Raw genomic sequence first — 11,092 nt, 5'->3', positions numbered from 1 at the left:
CACAAATATAAAATTTCTAAAATTAGATTTTTTTTTCTGTATTTTCTGAAAAGACAAATTCTGAGTGCACCATACATTTGTAAACAGAAAATTAACAAGCGCAACTGTTTAAATAATTTTTTTTTATTCAGATAAATTGACAAATATCAGAGCACAAGGTTAGTACCAAAAGTATTGCTTCTGTATGCACCATTTAAAATAGAATATCATCATTCTGCACAAAAATAATGTTAATACATATTAAGGTTATGCTTATAAATGATGAAAAGGTAAATGTTATAACACTTCCTTTACTCCTTAAAGAAAATTGCCAACTGGTCCCTTTAATCACAAGCAACTAGTCAAAAGTCAAGGTGCAAGTTCAGAAGTACAGATGCTTCTGATGAATATTAGTGCAAACAAACCCAATGAGCTACTCCACAGGAAGAGGTAATGCTGTACTATCGCCTGAGAAGATCTCTGCAGCTTTGCGTAGCGTTCAGGTCTGAGGAGTGGAGTAGAGAGAGTGGTGCTGGTTACTCTGCGGAGTCCGGTTGAAGAGGAGTGGAGTCGTCTCACTGGATCCAAACCAGCTGTTGGTCCAGAGTCTCAGTTTTAATAACTTTATCATTAATGATTCCACATGCTGCTCTTATCTGAGCTGCTATAAAGCCTGATTACCTGCTGTGAGGATTGATGCTGTGACTCCAGAGAGCACCTGTGTCATCCATTCCACGAGGATCGTCAAAGAAATATGAGCGCGAGCCTCGTGTGTTGCACATCGCTGGGCTGCAGTTCTGAAATAAACAACGTGACACTCATTTTTGTGACACATTTCATACGTGGATTGCATTTCTACACTAAAAATCATTTTGATATACTTTAATACTTTTATTTCGGGATTATTTTATGAATGCAAAGTTCAAAAGAATAGCAATTTTTTTAAATATATATATTTTTTGTAGCTATTTAAATATATTTACTGTCACTTTTAATCAATTTAATGCATTCTTGATCAAATAAAATATTTATTTCTCAAAGAAAACTGACCTATAATGTTTGAACGGAAGTGTATTAACAAACTAATGGAATAGACAATGAAAAATGCATAATCAGTAGACCTTTTCTTGAGGAGGCTGGCGAACTCTGAAGATGAGAATGAGCAGGCTGGTAGGAAGCAGCTCCCAAATAAAGAGAACAGCTCCGAAGATAATGTAGCCTCTGTCTCCGAGCTCACTCTGAAGGTCAGCCTTTGAAAACAACACCAAACATCACAAACTGACCGGTGACAGGAACACCTTTGCATCAGCAACCAATGAAGTGCAACTGCCCACCTGATCAGAGATGTTGTACCAGTCATAGTCAAACGCCTCGACTTTATGATTCTGAGACAAAACCAGCACAGCAAGATTGTAGCATGCCCTGCTAGAGAAGAGCAAGATGACACCTGCCCCCAGCACCACAGTTCGACAAAGCCCCTGCAAGCAGAAGACGAAATAAATAGCTGCAAATAACCTGTTTTGGTCCCAAAGTTTGTCATGAGTGGCAAATAAAATTCTAAATGATACAGCAGATCATAAAGGATGTAAATGTTACAGTCAACATCAAATCGAATCAAAACTGACTCTATTTACATTTAATCATTTATTTAGTAGAAGCTGTTATCCAAGTTATTTTAAACTATATCATAATATTTCAGATTACAGAAGTAAAAGTGGATTGCAACTACCCTTTGATGTTAAAGGAATATTTCACACAAAAATGAAAATTTGCTGAAACAGCGGATAAAATCATCACCAGTAATCCACAGCACTCCAGTCCATTAATTAATGTCTATTAAAGCGGAAAGCTGCAAGTTTATAGAAACAAATTAATTATTAAAGGTACTGTATATAAGTTTTTGACTCTACTAAAGCATAAAAATACCATAATATGTTTGCATATCAATATTTAAGCAACATGCTAAATTAAAATACTTGTTTATCTTTAAAACAATGCTATAGTCAGTTATTCTCCTTTAAAAATGTGCGTTCCAACCCAGAATGTCTGTCTCTGTTTTGGTTTGTGAAACCCACCCACTGCTAGTTTACCCAACTGTATTTCGGCATCAAGGGTTGCAAATTGGCGGATAACACAGCGTATTTCATTTATTCATTGTAAAGTGCACATGTTACTGTTTGTGTCGTCAATCTGGCAACATGCATGTGCCTCAAATCTGAGGAGGAGGGACCGGGTGAAAAAAACTTTCCAATATTTTGAATTTGAACTGTACTACCTAGTTCAACCACTCAGTGTCAATCCTAAATATAGCACCATTAAGGCATTTTAAATTGAAGCCTGGTAAAATTGCTTTCTGATAAAATATGAGTCCTCCATAACATTGCTTTCTCCAGTGAAGAAGTCTTTTCATCTGAATCAGGAGAGAAATATGCACAGATCAAGTATAATTTACAATAGAGAGAAAAAAAACGTGGATTTTGATGCGAGAGAACAACAGGTGATGGACTTTTTCACTGGTCCACACGTTATTATAGATTACAAACTCGTAATTTATCCAGAAGCCATGGGTTAAAGTTTTAATGATGGATTTTTTCTTACAATCACTCATCTTATTACCTCACCAGATGTTAACCGATGGACTGGAGTGGTGTGGATTATTGTGATTTATCAGCTGTTTTGGACTCTCATTCTGATGGCACCCATTCACTGCAGAGCATCAGAGGATTGGGTGCTATTTCTTTAAGTACCTTACTGCGTGTATAAGGAGTGGTAGGGTGCGAGGACCGAGTTAAGAGGAGCAGAGACGTGGCCAGACACACAGCTTCTAGAATGAACAGCAGGTCATTAACCAGCACCCGAACCAGAACCAGCCTCCAAGTATTGTCTCCAGCTCCATCGGAAGAGCCATGCTGTCCGAGGCTTGCGCAAACTATATTAACACACAGGAAGATGACGCTCATGCTGGCATACACACACCGTGCCACCCATCTAGAAGTCAAAGTTTACACACACACACACACACACACAATTCTCATTAAACAAATAATCAGATGATTTCCATTAACATGCTATTATGGAAATCAACTCACAGTCCTTTCCTGGGCTCAATGCTGAATACGCTTCTAACTTTGAGCAGCTCCTGTCAAAGTGAAACAATGGTATTAAGGAGTGGACTATTTTCTCATCAAACATCTTTCTTTATAACTTGTCTCACCTGAGTGAAGTAAAGGTTGAAGAGGCTCAGGGTAAAGAACTGTAAGCACACTGGGAAGCAGTAAAGGAGCCAGTAGACTGGAGTGGGCAGGAGGTTGGCCGCAAGGGCATTATGAAAATAAAACGAGAAGAGCGCTGTGCGAAGCGCTGCCCAGAACAGGCAAAGAAAAAGAAAAATACTCTGATAGCTCCATCGCTTATGCCGGTAGAGTAACAGCAACCAGAGCTGAACGTATACGACTAAAAACAAACCCCCATAAAGACAAGTGTAAAGAACCGTGACCCCCAGCTGAACTGATGGGGCCACGGCGGGTTTTATGGGCGAAGGTGGAACCGGAATGTGCATTATGATGATAGATGTAAGAAAAAAAAGGAAAAAAAAGGTTAAAATGATCAAAATAGACCAAAGCTTTCAAATAAAATAAAGCAAAACTGAAATAAAATCAGATAAACCATATCAAGAAAAAGGAAAAACGAGATTCCGGTGCACCATCAGTTACTATGTGATATTCTGTCACATATGATGAAGCCAGGATCAAACTACACGATGAAACGTCTGCAGTGTCTTTTCTCAGAATTCCCCGAATCAATCAATCAATGAGTCCTGCAAAATAAAAAGGAAAGTATTAAATGGAGCTGAGGTCAACACAACCAGGTTTTACATAACAACAAAAAAACGTTCACGCTGATATCAAGAACGCCGTCTCCCTGAACGAAAACAAACGCATATGTTGTCTGAAACCATTAATTTATTGTGTATTATTAAAATGTGACTATGATTTTTGACAATCGCGATGACATATTTATTTATTCGCTATAACGTTAGCTGTTGTTCATCAACCGGATAGACTGAAACCGTACATAATAGTAATAATAATTGTTTTAAACTGTTTAACTAATTCTTACAGTCAAACATTTGTCTTAATCTGACATTGGAGTGATCTCAAGTGGCTAACGTTAGCTGAGTGGCTAACGTTGCTAGACTGATTTTAAAATCGATGTGCTAGTTCACAGATCGGACCGGTTTTGACATAAATAAAAGCTAGTTCAATTATTAAGTTACTCAATTATATTCAACATTACCTTACAGTAGACTAAAACCATGTAATCGACGTAACAAAGCCGATAAATCCTTTTCCTCATCACTTGTTTATGCACTGCGTTATCAAACCGACTCATCGCTGTTGGCGACGTCTAGCTGTAACGTCACATGCTATGTGAAAAACGTAAACAAAGGAGTCTTCCTGCTCCTGCGAAACCACACCCACCACAGGGAACGCCCACTTATCGGACTTCCTCCTCACTTAAATTTTAGAAGTACTGAAGGGTTTTAAAGATTAAAATGTTTTAACGTGAGAGGAAAGAGGAACGGAGAGAGTTCCGCTATCTCGAAAACTGATAGCAGCATTAGTGGGCTGGCTTTGTGGGCGTGGTTTTGTAGGCTGCGGGAAGTACACAGTAGGCGTGGTTTACAAAACAATGGGCGTGGTTTGCAGTGCAGGAAGCAGACAAATCATGAAAAAACGCCCATTGTTTAACCGCGCTGCACTGAAAACAGGAAACGGCGCTTAGTTCAATTTATCTGTCTCTCATCATCTTTTATACCTGTGTTTCATTACATAAACCTTCTGACCCGCAAATCAGCACTCTGGTTTAAATAACAAAATTATTGGTTACACATGTAGGCTACCCCTCTGTAAGCTAATTGATGAGCATATCATTTCATAACTTTATTGGTAACACTTTACAAAATGTATTTGTTATTTGTTATGTTTCGCAGCAGTAACGTTAGATACAGATTCACAGGCTGTGAGTCAGAGGTGGTTTGTATCGTATGATATCATAGCTTCAGTAGGCGAGGTTCTTCTTCCTCTCTCTCTCTCTCTCTCTCTTTCTCTCGCTCTCTCGCTCTCTTTTCTTCACTGTACCGCACTGTGTTCTGTAGTTCTGCAGCCACGTCGCAGACAGAGACAACAGCATCGCCCTTACAAACCTCCTTCTCTTCAACTGCAGCCGTCCAACTGAACTAAAAAAACAAGTTTATCTCCCCGTACAGTTTCGTCAGACATTGTGCTCGCACATTTTTATTTTAAAAATAGTTACTTTTCACGGATAAGTTGAGAGTAGAGAGAGTACAGTCTCGTCTGTGGTCATGGTGAGTAGCTTGCTTGCTAACTTAAGTCTCAAACTTGCTAGATTAGTGTTTAAAAAGTTTCCTTTAGCGGTTCCTTTATCATCTGAAAATCTATCTTAAAGTGCGTTAGACAAACGTTTGTTTCAGTTATTGCTACTTAAGTTACTCTCTTAACCAGAGATTAAGGGAAATAGAGATGATTATACAGTCTATCTATCTATCTGCAGCTTAAATACACTCTTTACATTTAATAATAGCTAATAACATGCATATGAAGATCATGTGTGAATTACATATAAATTACATGTGTATTATATAATGTTTTGCATTATATTGCATTATATTATTCCTATGCTATAGGAACCAGAGGATGTACATTTCAGGTCAGCAGAACAATTGATAGGTGAAGAAGAGAACGAGAAAGCAGCATTCGAGAGGAAGGAGGATGGGGAGGAGCACCGTAAATCAGGGAGAGCACCGCTGTCCCGCATCCCTACCTTTCAAAGCTCCGTGGGCCGCAAGCGAGTCACCGTCCAGACTGCAGAGTCATCACCGAAGACGGATGGATCTATCCGGCCGGGCCAGAAAGAGGGAGCTGGCTCTACGGAGGCTGGAAGAGTGAAAATGTTAGGATCTGGAGGGAGAGAAAAAGGCCTGCCTGTCCCATCGGCTCGTTTACACACAAGCCTTGCTGATGTTCTCCCTCAAGGTGATATCTTGGGTCACGCCTCCTCTGTTTTTAGCTCCGAAGGTGAATCAAGGTCTTGATCAAACACCTGAGATTACAGAAGACTCTGATCACTCTGATCAGGTTGATATGTCACTGAAACGACCCCCACTCAGGAATGTCTATGAGACCTCTGGTCTTGTCTTAGAGCCTGTTTCTGAATTTGAAACCGCGAGCGGAGAAATCATCTCAGAAGATGAACAGATGTCGACGCAGGATGCCGTCGTAGAGGATCTGAGCTCATGCTCTTCTGTTGATCAGCATGAAGCATCTGATCAAGCTTGTGAAGAAGATACTCTGAGAGAGGACTTTGAAAAAAGGAGGTGTATCCCAGTCACACTGGACAGGAGAAAATAGCATAACAGCAAATGATGTGAAATGTGTGGAACGTGTTCCAGATGAGGATGATGGATCCATACTTAGTGGTCAAGATGACACTGCTAAGATCCAGGAACCTTCAAAAAGTAAAAAAAGGCTTTAAGAAAATCAACAGGGAAGCCAAACTGCAGATACTTCACTCACAAAACACACCAAGACCAAACCGTGTACAGCCTCCAAGGTGAGGTGGATCATATTTCCTAACATGCGATGTACAAAATTAATGGTGTTTGCTAAAGAAGAATACTATTGTGCATACTAAGGGTTAGAGATTTTAACAAACCTCTAATCCTAATTATTAAACTTCATCCAGCACTGTTTGTGCTACCGAAACATGCTTGTTGAGGAGAGTCGTGTTATTACATTTCTAAGTCAACAGACATGCAATTTTCTCCTGGTGGATAATACAGTGGTTTACATTGAAAAAAGGAATCAAACTGCAAAAAAAAAAAATTTGTTTCTTAATTTTGTTTTCCAGTACAAATATCTAAGATGCATTTAACTGAGAAACAAAATGAAATACTATAGTTACGTTTATTTTTCTTACCCCGTCACACCCCAGGTATTTATCTTGGATTATGCATAAACTTCCATAATTTAATACATTTTTATGAAGTTAAGAGTTAATATCGTAATATCATTTTGCTCCTCAAGTAAATGTTAAGATGTTTTCACAAGGCAAAAATAATAAGGAAGAAAATAAAATATTGCAGTACAACCCATGTATACAGACCAGAATGTCTTTCTGATTTGATTCTCTGATTTTTTTGATTTGCATACGTAAACAAATTTCTGAGACTAGTTGCCTTGACAAGCATTTGTTTCGCCATGAAAACATGACCGAATTTCAGCAGAGGATATGTGACATTAAACACTATATATATATATATTGTTTGAAAGATGTTTGCATAAGTAAACAGTAAATCTGTTTGTTTTTTATTGAATATCACCAGTTTTCTATTGTTTTAGCAGACAAAAGGAAGGAGCTTTTCCCTTTTCTGTCTCCTGCCCACCATTCTCCTCCTTTTGGGTGGATTTGCATCGCACGTCTGGCAGTATGGAGTCCCTAAATCTGTGTCACACCTGATGTCACAACTGGAGCTGCACTGGTTGGAAAGTTTCTGGATGCCTCAAGAGACATGCATATCTGACTGTAGGTGAGGAAACAGGTCCCTTTCATGTTTTGAAGTCTTTAAATGGTGAGTTTGAGATGTTAATGTGTTACTAAACGCTCCCTAATCAGGCTTACTCTTGTTGAGAGTGTCCCTGAGGGCCTCAGCTTCCCTTCCGGCTTGCCACACCTGCCGAGCATTTCAGACACTTGGATTCATCTGTTAAACAAAGCAAACCGCTCTGTCCACATCGGTGCTTTCTATTTCACTCTCCGTGATTCAGACCTAGGCCTTACGGAGCCCTCGTCAGCTCTGGTATGTTCTGTTGTGGACATTTCACTGTGTTGAATAATGTTCTCTGAAGTCTTTAAAACATTTGTTAAACATTGCATATGATCTGATTGGAAAATACTGATTCTGATTATATGAGAAGGCAGTTCATAAATATCCTTTCTATAGGGCAAAAAAGTGTTCGAACGACTAAAGCAACTGGAACCAAATGGAGTGAAGTTGAAGATTGCTGTAAACGCCCCTCAGTCATACATTGCAGACACAGACGAACTGGTGGCAACAGGTACAACAGCGTGCATTTGCATGCAGCATGTGAAACGGTTTGGAATGGATGTTTTATACTTTAGTTTTCTTGCTTTGTGCTTTCTCTCAGGGGCTGAGGTCAGGGGAGTTGACCTGCAAAGCATCACTGGAGGCATTTTGCACACCAAACTATGGGTTGTGGATAAGAAACACATGTATTTAGGCAGCGCAAACATGGATTGGCGTTCCCTTACCCAGGTACTTCCAACTCTAGTGACACTGTGCAGCATTATCTGACTGGACGAAAGGTTTCTGGTGTGACATGCAAATATGCATGCAGGTCTTGATTTTATTATTTCATTTATTTAATTTTAAGTAATTTTATTTATTATCCAGTGCAATTTATTTGTTTGTAATATTGCAATGGGTATTAATAATCAGTCCTTAAAAATATATATGCAGAAAGTATAGAAGTATAATCAATGTTTCTAATAGGTGAAAGAGGTTGGCGTGTCTGTGGAAGACTGCAGCTGTCTGGCACAGGACGCCTCACGGATATTTGACATGTACTGGGACATTGGAGCTCAGAAGAATGGATCTCTACCTCCTTTCTGGCCGGGCCGTTTCTCCGCCCTCTCCAGTTCTAAGTACCCATTAGCTGTTAAATTCAACGGTGTCCCTGCACGTGTCTATTTGTCTGTGAGTTGTGTTTCTCTCACGAGTTGACTTCAATTGCATGCTCTGGTTTTTGTTTAATTATATAATCATTTTATTCAATCTTTTCACATTTCCACTCATTCTCTGGCCTTGTTTGCTGACTGATTGTCATTTATTCCATTTGTCTATTTTTCATTTAACATATTGTGTAGAAATGTTGTCTTTTTGTCATATTCATCCCTAAGAACAATTGTGCTTTTTAATGAATACATTGCATGGTCAGTTTATGTTCGTCATTTGGCACCTGCATTTTATCGTGTGCAGAAATGTGTTCTTAATATCACATGAGGGTTTTTGACTTGTTCTTGTAGAGTTCCCCTCCTCCTTTATCATCACATGGCCGTTCTGACGATCTCTCAAGCATCCTGTCAGTAATCGCTGATGCTGAGCGCTTCATCTATGTGTCTGTGATGGATTACCTTCCCATGTCTCAGTTCACCGAGCCCATTCGGTAATCTTTACCAATTGATAATTATTGCTTATTGTAGTTTATTACAGTTATTGTAGGATTATTATAGTTAACTAAAATAAACCAAGAAAAAGTAACTTAACTAAAATAAAATATTATATTTTTATATTATTTTGTTTTAGTTTGTTGCAAAATAATTTTTTTTTTTCTTGATGTACTACTAAAAAAAAAATGTAATCAAAAATTACTAAAAAAAACAGACGTTTAAAAAAATGGACAAAACACACAACAAAGTGAAAAAAAATGGACTGAAATTAAAACAAGAATGGAAAACAACAATAAAAAACTAATTCAAAATATATTTTAAAAAGTAAAATAGTATCTCAATTGTACTAAAATAACAGTGGGGTAATATTTGCATGTACATGTTGTTTAATAGCTTACCTAGTTTACATAGCATGTGAAAGATAACTAAAACTAAAAAGGAATACGAATTATTAAGACATTTAAAAAAAATAAAAACTATTGTAGTAGCTCAATTATACAAAAAACCCTGGACGTAATTTTGAAAATTGAATACATTTGCATGCACATAGTTTCTAAAGCATGTGAAAGATTATTGTGATGTTTTCCATGATTTTCAGTGTCTTATGTCGTGTAGGTTTTGGCCTGTCATCGACTCGGCCCTGCGCGAGGCAGCTTGTACGAGAGGTGTTGAGGTGAAGCTGCTGGTCAGTTGTTGGAGTCATTCTCCTGGTGCCATGTTTGTTTTCCTCCAGTCTTTATCGGTCCTCAACAACCCCCCTCTGAGCTGCAACATTCATTCTGTACGTTTCTGTGTGCTCTGTACATCTTCTGAATGACTTTTTTTTTTTATCCAGCTGTCTAAAATGTTTTATTTATTTCACAGAAAGTTTTTGAGGTGCCGTCAACCCGAGAGCAGCAGAGGATCCCGTTTGCACGTGTCAACCATGCCAAGTACATGGTGACTGACCGAGTTGTTTACATTGGTGTGTTCGCCGTTTCCTCTCGCCATTTCACAGCATGATCTCACTTGCATGCTTTTTCATAGTCCAGCAACCTGACTGACGGCAGGTTTGGTGATGCATCATAAAAACCCTGCCAACAGAAACAGCCAATGTTTACATTTACAAATGAATCGCTGTGAATATGAGTTTTGGAATCAAGAGAATATCAGTTTTATAATCCAACTATGATGATTGATTGTTATATTGTGTTTTATAGGAACTTCCAACTGGTCTGAGAATTACTTCACCCAGACGGCAGGGGTTGGGCTTGTCGTGAATCAGACAGGTTCTGCAGTAGGGCAGGGCCAGCAAACCATTCAGAGCCAGATGCAGGAGGTTTTCCAGAGGGATTGGCATTCAGAATACGCTCAAACCCTCACTGATGTTCACGCGGAGCACTGCAGCGGAAAAAAGCTTACATAATAAACCACGCTCTTTATTGGTTGCTATGCACTATGTTTCAACAAAATAAAAACATCAGAAACCAAAAAACCCATCCATGTGGCATTCCTGCCTACTGATAACTTATTTATGATCTATGTATTTGCCAGAAGGATGCTGTGCATTTTTAATGTTTGTTATAAATGCGGCATATATAAATTCTTTTTTTTTTTAAGTGCATTTATTGTATATTTGCATTATGTGACATTTGCCAGAATAAGGACAAGATCCTTGAGCAAGCACTGATTTTTTTTATGTTGAACTGGTTAAACATGCATGTAAATGAAATATTGTTGTAATAGGTGCCTTGGCTGTAATGACAGTAAAGTTTGTCTTCAAATAAAACTGCCTTTTCAGTAAGAAAATGCTTGTGCTCTGATGTTATTCATATTTCATTTATATTTTTCAAAGGTACTTTAT

The 11,092-nt window shown here is 38.4% G+C and overlaps 3 protein-coding genes across 5 annotated transcripts in view; 2 read left to right on the top strand and 1 right to left on the bottom strand.

The window, feature by feature from the left end:
• The window catches only part of LOC113058065 (WD repeat-containing protein 1-like), a 282,582-nt gene that overhangs the window by 149,098 nt on the left and 122,392 nt on the right, over positions 1-11,092 (top strand). The gene's annotated exons all lie outside the window — the stretch shown is intronic.
• On the bottom strand, positions 104-6,256 carry LOC113058078 (integral membrane protein GPR137-like). 2 transcript variants are annotated; one of them, XM_026225766.1, is made up of 8 exons: positions 5,824-6,256; positions 3,194-3,796; positions 3,069-3,118; positions 2,727-2,967; positions 1,314-1,457; positions 1,101-1,229; positions 661-776; positions 104-572 (listed from the first exon to the last, which is right to left on the bottom strand). In XM_026225766.1, exons 2-8 carry the CDS (start codon positions 3,536-3,538, stop codon positions 479-481), a joined length of 1,119 nt encoding a protein of 372 aa, XP_026081551.1. In that variant the 5' UTR covers positions 3,539-3,796; positions 5,824-6,256; the 3' UTR covers positions 104-478. The 2 variants fall into 2 exon arrangements, with proteins under 2 accessions (XP_026081551.1, XP_026081550.1); XM_026225765.1 differs by lacking the exon at positions 5,824-6,256 and adding an exon at positions 4,276-4,578.
• LOC113058074 (phospholipase D3-like) lies at positions 6,375-10,946 on the top strand. 2 transcript variants are annotated; one of them, XM_026225757.1, is made up of 10 exons: positions 6,375-6,612; positions 7,401-7,588; positions 7,675-7,858; positions 8,003-8,117; positions 8,208-8,335; positions 8,573-8,776; positions 9,106-9,245; positions 9,865-10,030; positions 10,114-10,213; positions 10,449-10,946. In XM_026225757.1, exons 2-10 carry the CDS (start codon positions 7,518-7,520, stop codon positions 10,652-10,654), a joined length of 1,314 nt encoding a protein of 437 aa, XP_026081542.1. In that variant the 5' UTR covers positions 6,375-6,612; positions 7,401-7,517; the 3' UTR covers positions 10,655-10,946. The 2 variants fall into 2 exon arrangements, with proteins under 2 accessions (XP_026081542.1, XP_026081540.1); XM_026225755.1 differs by having other exon boundaries at positions 7,404-7,588; positions 10,449-10,945.

Source organism: Carassius auratus, chromosome 39 (assembly GCF_003368295.1).
Source record: "Carassius auratus strain Wakin chromosome 39, ASM336829v1, whole genome shotgun sequence".
NCBI lineage: Eukaryota > Metazoa > Chordata > Actinopteri > Cypriniformes > Cyprinidae > Carassius > Carassius auratus.
The sequence above is the reverse complement of the archived record's forward strand: the minus strand, read 5'-3'. Positions and strand labels throughout refer to the sequence as shown.

What these genes read in the sequence shown, in the direction of transcription:
- LOC113058074 (XM_026225757.1), top strand. Translation starts at nt 7,518, where the DNA reads ATGTCACAACTGGAGCTGCACTGGTTGGAAAGTTTCTGGATGCCTCAA. An exon ending in AGACGAACTGGTGGCAACAG is followed by an intron (nt 8,118 to 8,207) that starts GTACAACAGCGT and finishes GCTTTCTCTCAG; the next exon opens with GGGCTGAGGTCAGGGGAGTT. An exon ending in ATTGGCGTTCCCTTACCCAG is followed by an intron (nt 8,336 to 8,572) that starts GTACTTCCAACT and finishes TGTTTCTAATAG; the next exon opens with GTGAAAGAGGTTGGCGTGTC.
- LOC113058078 (XM_026225766.1), bottom strand. Translation starts at nt 3,538, where the DNA reads ATGCACATTCCGGTTCCACCTTCGCCCATAAAACCCGCCGTGGCCCCA. An exon ending in CTCCTTATACACGCAGTAAG is followed by an intron (nt 1,458 to 2,726) that starts GTACTTAAAGAA and finishes TTCTGCTTGCAG; the next exon opens with GGGCTTTGTCGAACTGTGGT. An exon ending in AGCATCAATCCTCACAGCAG is followed by an intron (nt 573 to 660) that starts GTAATCAGGCTT and finishes CTGGACCAACAG; the next exon opens with CTGGTTTGGATCCAGTGAGA.